Source organism: Acanthopagrus latus, chromosome 19 (assembly GCF_904848185.1).
Source record: "Acanthopagrus latus isolate v.2019 chromosome 19, fAcaLat1.1, whole genome shotgun sequence".
NCBI lineage: Eukaryota > Metazoa > Chordata > Actinopteri > Spariformes > Sparidae > Acanthopagrus > Acanthopagrus latus.
Window position 1 is genome coordinate 11664084 of NC_051057.1, and position 12987 is coordinate 11677070.

At 41.9% G+C, this 12987-nt stretch overlaps 1 protein-coding gene across 2 annotated transcripts in view; it reads left to right on the top strand.

Moving 5' to 3' along the window:
• Positions 1 to 12942, top strand: part of cntnap2a (contactin associated protein 2a) — a 309254-nt gene extending 296312 nt beyond the window's left edge. For both annotated transcript variants that reach the window (XM_037079757.1, XM_037079758.1), the window contains 3 exons: positions 7745 to 8029; positions 9369 to 9440; positions 10330 to 12942. In XM_037079757.1, the coding sequence (XP_036935652.1) occupies positions 7745 to 8029; positions 9369 to 9440; positions 10330 to 10529 (557 nt within the window). In that variant the 3' untranslated portion in view covers positions 10530 to 12942. The remainder of the gene's footprint in view (positions 1 to 7744; positions 8030 to 9368; positions 9441 to 10329) is intronic.
• Positions 12943 to 12987: the final 45 nt, after the last annotated feature.

A 12987-nucleotide genomic window follows, 5' to 3' on the forward strand; every position in this document is an offset into this window, starting at 1 on the left:
GACTAGGTGTGACATTTCCTCTTGACAACCGAACAGTCTTACAACACTTCCCTTTTGCAACCGAACGGCCTTGTTTCGCTCCCTCTTGGCCTCAGCTCAGCACAGCTTCTCTGCTGATTTAACACTTCCTTCATTAAGTTTCTAAACTTTAATACATCCATTTCAATCACGGCTAAACATTACAAATTCTTTTACTGTAATCACGGCAAAGTTAATACTTATGTAACTATTATTATCATGACAGAATCATCACATGCTTAAAACAATGCAATGCAACATTTTTGATTGTGTGTGTGTGTGTGTGTGTGTGTGTGTGTGTGTGTGTGTGTGTGTGTGTGTGTGTGTGTGTGTGTGTGTGTGTGTGTGTGTGTGTGTGTGTGTGTGCATATTATTTATTTGTGTTTGGCAGGGGTAAATGGATCTCAACTTTTCTGACAGCACTTGAAAGTATGTTTGCATTCAGAAACCCTTTCAGTTGAACATGAGCATGTCTGAAATACAGTATATGGTGTGGATGGTCAACATAAAGTTTGTCGAAAAAGAATGCAATAGCAGGAGGAAACTCCTCATTTCACTGACATTTGTCCAATCCTCACCAACAGTCAGCAGATGCCACTGTAGGGCCCAGACAAACAAATTCAACATCATAGAACTGGCAGAGGCCAATGTTGCCTTGTCTTTGCCAGAAAGCTGCACTTGAACACACCACAAAGACCACAGCAGATGGCCAATGATGCTTCTGCGCCTGCGTGAGAGGAAGTACTTCTTCATGTGTAGTCCTCCTGTAGTCGTCGCTCCAAAGGGAAACTGTAGATATCCTGTTGTTCTGATAACACAGCGTTCTTTTACATTATTCTCACTAATATAGTCATTTCTAATAAAGTATAAGTTAGATTAAGAGTTAAAAGAAGAGGTGAAGGCAAAAAATAGGAGAACCCACGTTTATTGGGTGAAATCATGGATACCACAGCGACAGGCTTAAGAGGCTTTCACAGTTTTGTTCAGTTTTTCTTCTCAGGCACTGACTCGCTTAGCTGAACAATCAGAGTGATTTCTCTCTACTACAAGCTCAGTCAGCCAAAAAGTCGCAACCTCAAATCCTAGAGCCACAGATGCTCACTGAAGGCTGGTGTGTCAGGGCACTTAATAACAGTGTTATATAAGGTACCCAAAGTACTTTTTGAGTAAAAGTACAGATATCTTGTTCAAATGCTACTTTGATAAAGGTGAAAGTCGCTATACGAATAGTACCTGAGTAAAAGTCTTAAAGTAGCTGATATTGAATACTTAAGTGTCAAAAGACTTCATCATCAGAGATTAAAAGCAGTTCTGAAAAGGTTTTGATCATATGATCTGGCCGGTTCAGTCTCGGATGTGTTCAAGGAGAGAGTTCCAGACAGATCTCTGTGGAGAATGCTCTGTCGATCGATTATCAGTCTGGCCAATTATCAGATCTGCAGATATTCAGCATTTTTCTGATGATTGGAATTTGTTGGTTTTTTTGTTGTTCTTTTCTTTTCTTTTCTTTTCTTTTTGATAACATAAGTGAATTTAAACATGCACTCATTTGGCTCTTCTGCAGCATCTGAAATCTCAAAAAAGTAACTTGAATTAATGCAGTGTATAAAAAGTACAGTATTTGCTGAAGCAGAAATGAGCAGAAATCGAAATACTGAAGTTAAATACTAAAATGCCTACAATTCTAATTAAATACAGGAGAACATGCATTTAGTTACATTCCATCTCTGCCCTTATACACCAGGGAAGCTTTGAACATTGGTGCATTAACAAATCATTTCATTGGGCTGCTGTCCTGCTGATAATATTTTTAGGGAGCATTCATCCCTCAGCACCTGTATCCGTAGAGCTGCCTCCATTGATTCTCTATAACTAATGACCCCCTGTACTTTAGATCACTGCTGACAGCTTTCCAAAGCATGTCGTGCTGAAGTTCATTTCTCCCTTCCAGGCACCCGAGGGTTTGATGTCTTTTGTGTTGTGACCTTTGGGTAGATGTGCTGACTCTGATTAAAGCGCTGATCAACCCTGATTGTTAGATAAGCCCGATAACACAGAGCGGTTTTCTCCCTTATCTGCCTCCAGGCTCTGTATATCTGTATGCTAATTCTGTAATCTCTATAATCTCAGCGTCGCTTCAGTTTGAGATGGACGTACCTGTGCTGTGATCACCGTGTCGTGTGTCTGTGTGTGTAAGGATGACATCATGCCATCCTCCCCGGCTACCACCACTAGTTCTACTTTATACTGCTGAGTCCTGATCCCTGGCAGTGTGCGGTCCAGGAACCAGATTTTCTCCAGCTGCTCAGTCAGAGTGGGGGTGGGACTGCACTGCAGAGAGAGAGAGAGAGAGAGAGGGAGAGAGAGAGGGATAGACGGAGGTGAAGACAGGAAAAGAGAGAGAGAGATGCCTACCAGTGCTTTACGTGCTAAAAGATCCACATAGCAGAGAGGAAGACGAGGGAAAGACGAGGAGGAGGAAGCCATAAACAGACTCCGACGCAAACTCCAGACAGGTAACAACAGTTGGATGCATGTGTGCGCTAATATAGCTGTATGTCTTCATTTGTGTGCATGCACAAGTGTGCCAAGGTCTGAGTGATTCATCCTTAGTGTCTGTTATTCTAAATGTGAATTGGATTTGCTGCTAAACATGAGAATTATTGCCTTTTCTTTTTTTTTTTTTAGGTAAATAAAGCCAAATTTGTGATGCTTTTGAATTTTAAATGCAGTCCACCCCCTGAATTAATGAGATTGCAGGCAAACTGCACACCCTGGTGTGCGTCTGAGTCAGAGGGGAAAATGAGCCATCACAGAGAGTGTGAAATTAATTATTTTATCGGTCTGTTTGCTGCTGCGTCTCTGTTATGTCTGTGTTTCTTGGCTTTGGTGTCTGTACAGCCTGGTTAAAGAGGAGGCACCTGTGTTTGTGTGTGTCTGTGTGTGTGCGCGCATGTGTGTGTTCAGTAGAGGAAGGTGTATTTTCCACATCTTAAACTAACAGTCATACATCTACTTCAGCGCTCATCTGCCCTCTCGTCAGTTGTCTCCACCTCCAGCTCCTTCTCTGTTGTTTTCACAATTCATCATTCCAGGAGAGTGTGGAGAGGCATCCACACTCCACACCTGCTCTCCTCACAGGTCTCTGTTCAGTTTCGAGAAGACCAAATACTGAAGTGCACAAGGACCGAAATTTTAAATGGGGGCAGGGATGTTTTGGTCAGTTTGGAGTTTTGGGCTTTCGTGTCAAATTTTGCATCACACTGTTTTGGGAAAAAGCATAAATGTCGATATCGTTAAAGAAAAAAACTCTTTAAAGAAAAATTCAACAAATAAAATATACAAATCAATTGGAAGAGAATGTAATATGTGTACTTATATAATATAGAGCAATGAGGACATGTTTGACTGGTTCTCACTACTCTAGTTTAATGTATTTCTCTTTTATTAGATGATTTCTTCAGCTTTCTCTCATCCTTTAATCTGCCCCTATCTGTGGTACTCCACTGTGTGTGTGTTTGTGTGTGTGTCTGTGTGCTTGTGTGTGTGCATTGCAACATGTTACATACCGGTATTTGTTTTTGTTTCACAAAGGGTGTGGTGGAGGGATTGACATTAATATTCTTTTGATGTGTCTCAAATACATCATACTTTCATTAACGCCCCCTCCTCCCTTTTCTCTCCCTCACCCCTGCATCAGCTTCCATTTGTTGCCATGGCAACTGTTTGATCTCCTCTACCCTGCCCCTCTATTTGAGTACCCTTCTTGTTACCCCATTTCTTTCCCCACTCTTCTTTTTCTTCTCAGACACACACACACACACACACTAGAGACACTCTTCTGTGTCTTTTGTCCTCCCTCCCTCACATCTCTCACCTTTCCCTCTCACCAGCAGCCCTTTTTGGGAGAAGCAGCCCCACCCACCCTCCCTCCCTCTCTGCTAGTTCTGCAGTTCTCTTCATCCACCCTTCTATTTTTTAATCCAGCTTTTCTTTCTCTCTCTCTCATCCATGCGACCCCCCTTGAACCTACCCCAGCCCACTCTCCTTACTCCAGCTCTCTCCTCCCAGCTTTGAGCACTGCCTCACCTTGAATTATTCATGTGATGTCACTGGCTAGCCTGGTCACGCGCCACCCGAAGGTGCAATTCTCTGATCAACATGCTGACCTTGTTGCTGTTGTGGGTGTGTGTGTGTGTGTGTGTGTGTGTGTGTGTGTGTGTGTGTGTGTGTGTGTGTGTGTGTGTGTGTGTGTGTGTGTGTGTGTGTGTGTACATCTGGATGTGTGAGGGGTCACATATGGCACGTGGTACTACATGACTATTAGAACTAGCTGTCATATGTCATCTTACATTTCATTATTGGCATCTCAAGCCAAATGGATTAGCTCTTTTCTGATTATGATGAGTGTCTGTATAGCTGTCATATTGATCAGCCTGGAAAGCCTCTTTAGAAGCCCTCAGGACAAGCAAAGTAAGGGATATAAAGGCTTGAGATCAGTGAGTGGTGACTGGCTTGGACAAGCCGATATTGCTTGTTGATATTCACATTTTTACTTTGTGTTGCATTAAGTGCTGGGGGTGAAAAATACTCTTAAAAGGTGTTACATTTATTCATCTGATAGCAAGACAAGAAAAGCTTTTAATGGTTATACATTTATTGAGACTGCATTAAGGGTGTATTGATTCAACTATATAGTAATTTAATTGGCCCATTTTTGTGGTTTTGTTATATTTCAAAGGTGCCATATGTAAGAGCTGGTCAGCTCTCAAATTCATACTCTAAACTAGGGGGCAGCAAATCACCAAAATAATCGCTAACTGCTGCTAATTGTAGCCACAGTTTGCTAGTTAGCTGTGCAGGTACAGGAAGCTCATAGTGGTATCATGAGACAGGATGGGCTCAGGGCAGCTGGTTAGCATGCTAACTTCTCTAGATATATCTGCAACACAATCGCCTGAATAGACACCTTGGTCATAATGTCAGCACTCTTACTTCTTCACATTCTGTTGATCATTAATTTCCTTTTTTGAATATTTCTCTTACTAAACCTTTAACATATTGCACCGTCAGTGTATTACATACTCAGAAAGAGGCCGAGAATGATGTTTTCCAGACATAAACACACGTTTTTGGGGTGTGGGGGAGAATTAAATTGTGATTTAAAAACAATAATTCCTAAAATGATATAAATATTATTTTTGCTACCATATCATGCAGCATTACTTCCTTTCATAGAGCTGAATGAACACCTGTCCACACAAATACAACTTCACAAAGGTAGTTTTTTTGCCATTTATTTTATTTTATTTTATTTTATTTTTTTGCATGTGTTGGATTCCACTGGACAGTGCAGGGATCTTTTGTAAATGTTTCCACCTCTGTGTTCCTCTTATTGGATATGATGCCATTAAAACCATCAAGGCCAGCAACAACCCAGCACTCAGTGGCTATTAAATGTGTGATGTTGATGTTAAACATTGTGTTATTCTAACTGTAAAACAAGCGGCCTTTTAAGGACTGCTCCCTCGTGAAATCACTGGCCCCAAACAGTCAGAAACAACGGAGGCTTGTTGCCTGTTTCATCCTCAGCAGCATTGTATGCAAAGCAGCCAGTTCTGCTCCCCACACACATCCTATTAGTATTCACAAACAGGGCTCTGCAGTGATCAACACATGCTGAGGCATACAGCGGAGGGAGGACTTGTGTTCATATTCATGTTCTGTATCCACAAGACTGTTGTTATCAGTATTCTGCTCACTGTCCTTACTGTAAGGCTTTTAGGCACTTCCTACCCTACTGTGTGTGTGCGTGTCTCTCCACCTATTCTGCACACACCCCCGCATATGCAAATTCATACACACTCACACATCCACACCATTTTCAAGGTGCGCAGAGACTGATGGCAGATTGTGACCGTTCGTGTGCAAAAGAGTCTGAGCAGTGCCTCATCAGACTGGTGATGCTGAGCCACAGTTCAGTTCAAACACACACACACACACACACACACACACACACACACACACACACACATGCACGCATGAGCGACATCCTGAACTTAATGATTTATGAAACAAACACACACATTCACATACATTGTCTGCACACAACGCAAGTGTCTGAGGGAGGTCTGGTCAGATGATGAATATGTAGAAGACTCAGATACTGCTGAGCTCTATTCCTGGAACCACAATCAATAGCGCACAAACACACACACTTATACACACACACACACACACACACACACACACACACACACACTTGTTTTGGACCCATCAAAATGAAATGAAGCGAGAGAATTACATTATAAGCCATGTCCAGATGCTCAGAACCCTATCATCTAAGATAACATGATTCATTAAATAAACACACACACATAACACACACACACACACACAGCAGTACTCTCGTTAGTTATGTTCATATTCTGCTGCAGGATCGTCCAAACAGCAGTTCCGTCTGGGTGTGGCGCAGTTGGGAACCCAGCCCTGTCTGTACACACACACAGACACGCACACACACACACACACAGCCAGAGTTCATGTGAAGGAAGAAGATATTTTGCAGCCCTGCAGAAAGTGATGAAGACTGTTTTTGGAATCATCCCAGGTTTTGCGCTGAAACGCAGCGTGTCTGAGGATGATTTGTTTTTTAGCAGCATTTATGTCTTTACCAACTATAGGTGTCATCTCCCTCCTCTCTCTTATCTTCTCAGGGGGGGTTGTGTGTGTGAGTGTGTGTGTGTGTGTGTGTGTGTGTGTGTGTGTGTGTGTGTGTGTGTGTGTGTGTGTGTGTGTGTGTGTGTGTGTGTGTGTGAGTGTGAGTGTGTGTACAGACAGGGCTGTACAGGAATCATCATTTGACTGTATTTATTCAAAGATGTAAGAAAGCGTTTGAATGATTCAAAGCAGCAACGAGCAGCATTTTGAATGAGTGATGTGACCGTTACCGTGAGCTCACATAGAGCTCAGCAAGATGTGTTTTAAACATCTGAGAAAAATGAAGGCACAGACAACATTTCTTATTTGAACAAACACAGCTCTTTCTCTATTTCCACCACTTCATAATGTTATTAGAACAATAGGTTACAATACAATAGGGAGAAATGATGGTTGAGAACATACGAGCATTCGTCTGCGTTTGAGTAGTGCAAACATTACCAAGATATTTGCACAGGGCGGACAGATGGAGGTGAAAACAAACCTCGTGTGGACACAGCAATGACAACATGTTTCAGTTGTCAAATATTAAACAAATATCTGGTTTTGCTTTAGAAAGATACTAAAAAAAATCCACATTTTTTGTTACTAAGGGAATAGGAAACATGACAAAGGAGATGGCAGTGGGAGGCGGACGGATTTTTAATTCATTGTTCATCCTCTAATTTGACATTAGAGGTCAGTGTGTGTTCCTCCCTCCTCCTCCTCCTCCTGATCATCCCCGTCTCTCTTCCCTTATAATTTGTCTGCATTCATATTCTCACCAAGTGTTTTGGACTTGCAAAGTTAATGGTTTACTGCGTCTGTACGTCAGCAATATTTGTGTCTAAGAAGTGCAGTTTGTGAGTATGTGTTCATGGAGAGTGTGCATAGAAATGTGTTTTTGGACAGTCAGTGCTGACGCTTTCTCTTTAAAAAACTGCTGTGGTCAGTGCTTGCTTGTCCTCACTCCCAATATCAAATTAAGCACTCCAGTGATTCCCAGCTTCTTTTAAACTCTGTGCAGAAACTGGACACATAGACCCGGTCCTCATCGAGCGCTACAACACCCCGGGCTTCGTCGGCTGCCTCTCGCGGGTACAGTTCAACGGAGTCGCCCCCCTCAAGTCCGCACTGAGAACCACCGCGCAGGCCCAGGCTACACCGACCGCCGCTCAGCCGGACAGACAACCTGAAGCCGCCTTGCCGGTGTCTTACCAGGGCAAACTGGTGGAGTCCAACTGCGGGGCGTCACCTCTAACCATCCCACCAATGTCTGCTGCAACAGATCCCTGGCGTCTGGACAAGACAGGTGAGGATTAACCAGAACAGCCCTAAGAAATACTGAGTAGTGGCTTCCTACTGACATCACACACCAGACAGTTGCAAAGGAAATGTACTTCTGTCTTGGGAATGGTGACATAAAGAAGCTCATGTGCACGTACAACCTTAGTAATTGATCCCTGTCATACCTACATACTCTCCCTCTGTCTGGGACATGTAGGCTTACATAGTAGATACACATACAAGCTCAAATACTACACTAGTGTGTAGTATTTCAGAGTGCGTATGCAGCTGTTTTCTTCAGCCTCACTGCCAACAGTGCCTTTGGGAACATTATCCTCTGAGCACTATCAGAGATCGATCATATACATTGACCTGGGCTCCAGGTCCAAACTCCCTGTCAGCTTTCATCAGCTTTTCACCATCCTATCACAGTAAGGATCAGTATTTACTCTGCTTTAAATTTTCTATAGATAGATCTAATCTATAATTCATCCAGTCCTCCCTCGATGACCATTGTCTTCTCACTGATTGAACTTTCTGTTTTCCCATTTTTCCTCTCCTCTCTGCTCTCTCTGCCCATGATGAGTTCTTGACATTTTAGCCAAGCACACCCAAGCTGCTGACATGCCATAGTTAGTCCGATTGCTCTCTCTTCTCCATTGTCACCTTCCGTTTCCTCCCTCCTTTCCCTCATCAGCCTCCTCTTGTCCTCCTTACTCATGCTCTGTGGGGAATGATGCAGTCAGCAGCAGAAATAGCTGACAGCTCACTCCAGGGTTAAGCCGTTTGTGGGAGTGTACTCGTGTTTTCAGGTTGTTGTGCGCTGAAAACGTTTAGATTATGCGTGTCTGCAGCTCTGTGTATGCTTTTAAACTTGTGTTTCTGTAAGGACAAAATGGAGAAATTAGAAAAACTGCTATTGGAGATAACAACAATTTCGTTGTTTTCATGTGACTGTCTCCTCTGCTCATCTCTCTTAGTTCACTCGCCCAGCACTCTTATCCATTAAGGGTGAATCAGAGCTATTAGATAATTGCTGATGATGAAGTGTGCTCTGTTTTTGTTTCAGTGTTGAAAATCAAAAATTTCTAGATATAATTCAGCACAAGTAATGCTTACATTTATTCCATGTGACTTTTTGACCTTTATTTTGGCGTTGCAGTACTGTGACCGTCTGTATTTCACTGACCTTCAAACACATCCCTCCAGTATTTCCATTTGCACAATTTCATCTAGTGTAGCTATTGTACATATTAGTTATTTCACTAGCATGAATTAAAAAAAAAACACATTAGACATTCTTTTAGTCTAGTTTTGTGTGAATATTTGGTTTTAAAGTTTCTTGCTTCTTCTGCTGTACTCAGATGCAGAATTCCCCTTCAATGAGGAGAGAGTGATACCTGATGGAGTCAACAGAGACTCGGCCATCATTGGAGGTAGGTGTAGATTTGAGGTGTTGAGAGGTGAGTTTATATTACACTCTCAAAGATGTTATGTAATTTAAGCTGTTTGTGGTCCTGAGCTGTTTAAATGTAAAAAGTATTAGACCTTCTCTATAATGTCATACCATAGAAAAATAAATGTCTTCTAACATAGATTGTTAAAAGAATCATCAATCAGTCATTGTGAGAGGAGCCCAGTCTTCCTTGTGAAATACCACTATTTAAAGACTCAAAACCTTAACAAGGTTACTCACAAAACGACAACTGAAAAACATCCAGATACAGACACGGCCACACACTACAGTGGGTCAAAAGTGATCATGATTAAAGCAATCCTTTAACTTAAGTCAAAAACTGTTGTTATTGTGACTAGCGTGCTTATTTTAACCCAAACCATGATCTTTTCCAAGACCTAACCAAGTATCTTGGTGCCTTAAATCCAAGCAAACACAACGTTAATGATGTGACAACAAAGGTTCGCTCCATCTGTCGCGGGGAGGCCTACTCTCCAAAAATAACATATGTTGTTCGGAGCGTCATTAGCAATCAACCTGTTCCGTCTTTTAGCTATGAGGACATTTTGACGAAAATAGGGCTGCAGCTGTGAAAGCAGCTGCGAAAATGCTCATAATTATTTACCAGAGTCATTCAATAGATTCTCCCATTTAAGATGCTGGAACAAGAGGCTGTTTGGCAGTTTTCTTTATAAAATACCTCAGATGATTGATCACATGTATTTTCTGTCAATGAATTAATAAGTAATCCAACCAAACCGACCAAATGCTCCAGCTCTACCCTGAAACCTTGCTCCGAAGTTGGTTAGCTTAAAAGTAGTAGCTGTGATTAGAAATGCCCAAAAACGTGACGTCCGTGTCCTCTGCAGGCATCATCGCAGTGGTGATCTTCACCATCTTATGCACTCTGGTGTTCCTCATCCGCTACATGTTCCGTCACAAAGGCACCTACCACACCAACGAGGCCAAGGGCAGCGGGGAGTCCGCCGGCGAATCCGCCGACACGGCCATCATCGGCACGGACAACCCAGAGACCATCGACGAATCAAAGAAGGAGTGGTTCATCTAACAGCAGATTATGGGACTTTTAGAGAGGAAGTGATTCGTCAGACCACCAGTTGCCACAGACATGGAGGCGGTTTAATTCAGTGACGAATCACATGAGAAATGAATGAACGGCCATTCAATAGGACAATAATCTCCCAGAGAGGGCGGGGACGTGGGAAAGACGTGTACAGAAATCTTTTTGTTCGTTTGTTTGTTTAATTTTTTTTTTTTTTATATATATCCAGAGTATTAGAAAGAGAAGAGGGACAGTTATGCAGCGGAGCACAGCAGTAAGAGACTGTACATGTATATACTAACCGGCTTGTCCTTCTTTGTATTGTGCTTGGGAGTTTTCAGGAGTCCTTTGAATACTGTATATGACAAATAATTATACTTACTGGGTCGTGTGATAGCACAGATTTATTGCCAGTCTCTGTTGCATTTTGATTTTATTTTTTAACAAAGAATCTTATATCAAAAATGATCAAATCAACATGCCAGACCCTTTTTTTTTCCCCTCATACATCAGGCTGCGGTTGCACCAGTCTGTCAACACTCGACATATCGACATGCCACCAACATTACCCAGCGGTAATGTAGGGGTGAATGTGGATGCCAAAAAAAATCACTTTGTAAATACAAAATTTTGTGTTTCTTTTTTTTCTTTTTAAAGATTTATTCAGAGTCCGATACATAAACACTAATGAAAAATGTCAGATCTATATTACAGTGATATCATATGTCTGTCCATTACATTATATATGTATGAAATATAGAGTTTTTATGTTCGAATCTTATGACATTCGATTGTATGGGACATTCCTTTCTGAGGAAGGGCAGCGAGGGGTTTCTCAGAGCATGATGGGAAATCATGACACTCCATTGTTGGTTCAGCTCAGCACGGCAGCTTTCTTTTAATCTGGAATGGGTGAAACTGGGAGCCTTTACTCATGCAGACTTGAGTAGTCGGTTTCTTTCTTTGCCAAACACTTGAGTCTTACGTCATTTACCGATGAATTCAGATATTTGTTACATTGAGAGTTAGATTTTCAGTTTGACATTTTTGACATCTTGGACCGACGCTGGGTAGTGGGTTTACAGTGCATGAATGCACCTGCGCATATGTGTGTAGGTCAGATGAATAGGATTTGTTTTGCTGCACAGACAGATAGGAAAAGATAGGAAAGTCTTTCCAACTTTGGAAAGTTACACAGATGAGAGCAGACTTCTTTCCTGACACTTGATTAGCTGTGTTGATGCGCTAAACTCCATGTATTAGGTCGGTTAGCAGAATTTAACAAATAAAATCATTGACACCTAATATTTGTTCAAGACCCGTGAGTTAAGTGATAATTGGCTTACTAATCCATTGTGTGCCTTCAAGGTGTCGAGCCATGATGTCACCTTGGCCCTGATGACTTAACACAAGCTCACTACAAATACGTGACTGCTGCTGCATGAATTCTCATTAATTAGAGTTTTCAGGCGTTTCTGTTCCTCTTGATTTAAGTGGTGCTGTTTTCACTTACCAATGGCTCTCAGTCAGAGATGAATTCAGAATGCTCGGATTAAAAAAATCCAGCAAAGTTCTCTTATATCCAAAAAACAGACTTTTTTTTCTTGTTTTTTTTTTTTCTTAAACAAAGCTCTGTGTGTTCTTATGCAGACGGATCAGCTACACTGACTTGCAGGAGAGCTGCACCCTATACGGTACAAAAGGCGTTAACACGCTCTGTGATGCACACGCAAAACATGCATGCCCGGATAGAGCACAAGTCAAGGTTGTTTGTTCAACAACAAGAGCAATGTGTTCAGGAGGCTGCTGCTTTGTCAACACTGAATTGAGCTTCACTCTTACAGTGCCACTGTTGTCCTACATACGTTCAAAAGATGTACAATGTATATTTTCTAACCATGTTATTTTTCCTGCCATTGTTGGATATGTTTACCTTACCGTAGCATTTACAGAACGGTGTGTTCCGCTGGAAACCAGCTGCCAACTTCGTTATATTTTTTTTGTTGTTGTTGTGAATTTGCTTTACCGTGTGTCTGTCTGGTGAAACTGCTGCCAAGTCACCGTGTGTCATGAATGATTTTGTACATCCTCGTCACCTCGTGGTTGAGCGCTAACTGTAGATCACTTCATCGAAGACATTAGGACAGCTGGTGAACTCAGCCTGCCTTCTTCTGCGGCCTCAAAGAAGACTTTTTCAGTCCACACGTCACATCCATGAAGGCAAGCGAGTGACTTTCCTTTCTTTTTTTTTGAATAATTATATTACTCGGACTATACATAAACACGCACACACATTCTTGACATGTGGTTAGAGCGTAGCGACGATGGTAATGGATTATCAGCTCCAACAGACAAAACCATAACCCATATGTTTTACTTTCAGTTCTGTTGAGTTCAATAAAGAGTGTTTGATCTTTGATCTCAGTGTCATTCTGTGCATCTCTTTAACACTTATCAAACAAGA